Source organism: Gavialis gangeticus, unplaced genomic scaffold (assembly GCF_001723915.1).
Source record: "Gavialis gangeticus isolate Ggan-Ray unplaced genomic scaffold, GavGan_comp1, whole genome shotgun sequence".
NCBI classification, from domain to species: domain Eukaryota; kingdom Metazoa; phylum Chordata; order Crocodylia; family Gavialidae; genus Gavialis; species Gavialis gangeticus.
Window position 1 is genome coordinate 28,911,340 of NW_017728995.1, and position 3,920 is coordinate 28,915,259.

General features: G+C 61.4%; 1 protein-coding gene across 1 annotated transcript in view; it reads right to left on the reverse strand.

The window, feature by feature from the left end:
• PSMD2 (proteasome 26S subunit, non-ATPase 2) overlaps positions 1–1,662 on the reverse strand; it is a 22,342-nt gene extending 20,680 nt beyond the window's left edge. Inside the window, exons 1-3 of the mRNA XM_019503388.1 lie at positions 1,531–1,662; positions 1,219–1,275; positions 287–451 (exon numbers count right to left, since the gene is read on the reverse strand). Of these exons, the coding sequence (XP_019358933.1) occupies positions 287–451; positions 1,219–1,275; positions 1,531–1,647 (339 nt within the window). The 5' untranslated portion in view covers positions 1,648–1,662. The remainder of the gene's footprint in view (positions 1–286; positions 452–1,218; positions 1,276–1,530) is intronic.
• Positions 1,663–3,920: the final 2,258 nt, after the last annotated feature.

Genomic DNA, 3,920 nt, shown 5'->3' on the forward strand with positions numbered 1-3,920 from the left:
ACCCTAACAGGACACCAGCAGAGCTGTGCACATCCATCCCCCAGGGAAGCCTGCAGCCCCACTAGCAGCCAGTCGAAGCTGGCAGACACAGGACCTGGTGTCTCCCAGTTGTCAGCAGTAGGTTTGTGCTGCAGAAGAGGGCACCTCCAAGGCATGCAGGACAACACTCAGTGCCCAGCCCACCACCCCCTCAGCACCCGTCCCTGCAACACAGCATTGAGTCACCACCAGCCTACAGCACTGTCCCCTGCCCTTCCCCCACAACACAGGGGCTGGGCCCACCAACCTTGTTCTCTCCAGGGGCCATGCTCTCATAGATCTCCTTTAGCTTTCCATAGTGTGGGCGGAGGAACTTCAGGGGCTTGGGCACAGAAGTCATAGAGGTGGTGGAGGAGCGGATCTGCCTGCGTAGCTCCTCCAGCGCAGGGCGGTACAGGGACGTGTCCTTCTCCTAGAGGAACAAGCCGCACCTGTCGTGGGTTGGGGATGGAGGGGGCTGGCACCCGTGCCCTCAGCCCACACACACAGACAGCGCTAAGCAGGCTCTGCTATCACACCTGCGCTCATCAGAAGCAAGCACAGGGCTGGCTTCTACCAGGTGCATCTCACATGAGGCTGTGAATGGCCAGGGGGGTTCAGCCATGTGCTTGGCAGGCAGACTGCCATTACATGGACCCAAAGCAGGCACCAGGCCCTATGGGGCCACGATAAGCCATGCCACCCCCAGCTCTGAAATCCACCCAACTGATCCCAGGGATATACCAGGGCGAGAGCATAAGCTTTGTCCATACCCCAAAGGCTGGTGACCCTGGCACTGCCAGACCCAGCGAAAGAGGGAATGCTGCAGGCAAGACCCTCACCATGGGGAAAATCTGAACTCTCCTCGAGTGCTGGGATGGGACAAGGCTCCCAGGCCGGCTGCTACCACAGGGACAGCGCTGCTAACTAAAAGGAGCTGACAGCCATGGCTACGGTTGCCATACGAGCTCAGCTCACCCCTGGGCCCCAGAAGGTCGTCAGCAAATGCGGGCAGCGACAACACGGTGGGAGGAAAGGAGGATCCCTCAGGGCAGAGGCCGGCAGCAGGACACAGGCAGCCTCCTTCCCACTGCACCGACCAGCAACAACCCCTTGCCCTCGCGCAGCGCATGCAGCACTGCCCGCTCACTGCAGGAACCCAACGGCCCGATGCCGGCATGAAGCCGAGCGTGCACTCACCCCCAAGCGCTCCACCAGCATCTCCAGCTCATCCTGCAGCTGTTTGTCTTCCTCCGACTGCAGCGGGACAGAGGCACAGCCATCAGCTCCGGGCCCAGGACCCCCCCAGCCCCTGAGAGGGCCCCCCCGACGCGCAGGGCCGGGGGCCCAGGAAGCCCAAGACTGAGAGGGGGCGGGGGGAGCTGCTGGCCCCGTCCCGCAGGTCAGGGGTCAGGGGTGAGAGGAGGCCGCCGCGCCAGGCCGCAGTGACTCAGCTCCCCGCCCGCCCGCTCGCTTGCCAGCCCGGCACGGCACGGCCCGCCCTGCTCTCACCAGCTCCTGCTCCTTGTCGCCCGCGGGCGGAGGGTCCTTGCGGTCCTTGGTCCACGGCCCCGCCGCCTTCTCGTCGCCACCACCCGCCGGCGCCGAGGTGCCGCCGCCTTCCTCCATAGTGCTCAGTCCCACTGCGCGTGCGCGGGACGCCACACACCTATCGCGAGGCGACGCGGGGTCCACGTGACCAGGCAACACGGGGAGGCGGGGCTTGGCTGTGTGATTGGCGGGAGGGGGCGGCGGCGCGCACGTGGGGGGGCGGCGTGGGGCTTGTCGTGTGTGCGCGCGCACGCGCTGGAGCTGTGTGTGGCGGCTGGGTCCGATGTATGTGGGGCATCACAAGGCAGACGGGGCCGGTCCCACACCTGCGCAGTGGCCCCGGGCACGCTTAGTATCAGACCCCCCTTCACCAGAGATAACAATAATAATGCTTGGACAAGAAAAAAACAAAATACCATTTTCAGGCCGCTTTTCTGTCTGGGCCTCAGGCAGCCACCTGGCTCGCCCATGCCTTTGTCCAGCTCTGCACCTCAGGGGTCAGGTATGGGGGCCATGGCTGCGCTGGAGAGCACCCCACCCCACCCCAATTTGGCTCTGGGGTGATTGCACTGCAGGCCTGAGGCCATACTTTGGGGTGCAGCAAGCACCTCTTGAGCAAGACATTGGGAGTGAAGGAGCCTTGAAAGCATAGCTGGGGCCTAGCCAGGCCCTGCAGGGGGCTGAGACACCGCCTTCCTTCCCCTCTGCTGGTGGCACAAGACAAGGATGTCCTGCCTGGTGACCAGGGTGCCCTGTGGACTCCTGCAGGCCCTTCGCTTTGTTGGAGCTTTCCCTACAGCAAGGGAGTCAAAGAGATGGACTGTAGGCTGGATCTAGTCCAAGGAGCTCTATCATCCCACCCCCGTGCTGCCCATGAGCTACAGGCAGCACATGGGGTGCACCGGATGGCCCCATGGGCTTCATACAACGCCCACCCAGCTGCTTCAGGATCATCTCACAGCCAATGTCCAGTCCCATGCATGTCCTGGAGCAGCCAGAGCAGGATGCATGCCACTCCATGACATGCCGAATCTGGCCTACAACACGTGCCACATGGTCCCAAAGCAGTGTGCCCACTCCACAGCATCTGGCACATCCTCTGGTCACTCCGGGACCCACGTTGGGTCCAGCATGAAGCAGATGTGCTAGAACAGGCCCTATATACAGTGCGGTCCTGGTGCAGCCAGTCCAGGACACCTGGCCACCCACTCCAGCTGCCAGGATGCATGAGGGATCTGGCATACAGGGCTGGTCTGTGGGCCTGATTGGGCCCATGGACCAGGCCCATACCACCCCTCCAGCCTGTGGGCCCAGATGGACGTGACTCCAGGGGCAGGGCCTTTCGCTGGGAGCAGCAGTAGCTGAGTCCTTGCTGACTAGTGGGGCTTGCCCAGGTGCCAGCAATGATCTGTGATGGAAATGGGAAGGACTCCCTGCCCCTCGGGAGCCCAGAGGGCCCTGTCACAGGAGGCTGCACCCTGGACTCTGCTCAGTGCCCTTAGCTTGGCTTTCCACGCCCCTGAGCTCCGCCAGGTGGCGCTCACCTAGCTTCCTACGAGAGCCATCCTGCCACTACATCCACCAGCCTCTGTCCCTACCTGTCCCCACCTGGCAGCACATCCTCCAGGGCAGGGACACCAGGCCCCGGCTGTGAGCTTATACACGGGCACAGAGCCACCACCTTCTTGTACAACCTTTCCTGGCGCACTCCTCCCCTGCTAGCTCCTGCTGCCATGTGGCCCCCAACACGTGCCCCTTCCTGTCCTTACCCATGGGCACCCACTCAGGCCAGGATGCTCCCTGCTCACTTGCTATGGCTGCTCCGGCAAGAGCAACACAATAACCTGCGCACAGCAGAATGTTTCACCCCTCACCTGTTGCACAGCAACAAGGGACCTGGCTTATTGTACATGTCCTGGTCGCTGGTAGAAGTAAAGGGGTATGCTGCACTGCAAGTGTGCCTCGGCATCTGTGGGAGTAAATAAGCCAGGGAGAGGGAGAGAAAGAGAGAGAGAGAGAGAAAGTGTGTGTGTGTCAGGGTGTATATGTGCTAGTGAGTGTGAGCATGGGTGTGTGAGAGAGAGAGGGTGTACACGTGCCAGTGAGTATAAGAGAGTGTGTGTGTCAGGGTATACATGTGCCAGCGTGTGTGTGTGTGTATTAGGGTGTACATGTGCAAGCACATGAGTCTAGTAAATTAATGTATGTGTGTCAGGGCTTAAGTGCACCAGTGAGTGAGTGTGAGCATGTGTGTTTGAGCATGTGTGTGTGTGTTAGGATGGAAGTGTGTCAGGATGTGAGTGTGAGCATGTGTGTGTGCCAGTGAGTGTGAGCATGCATATGCATGAGTG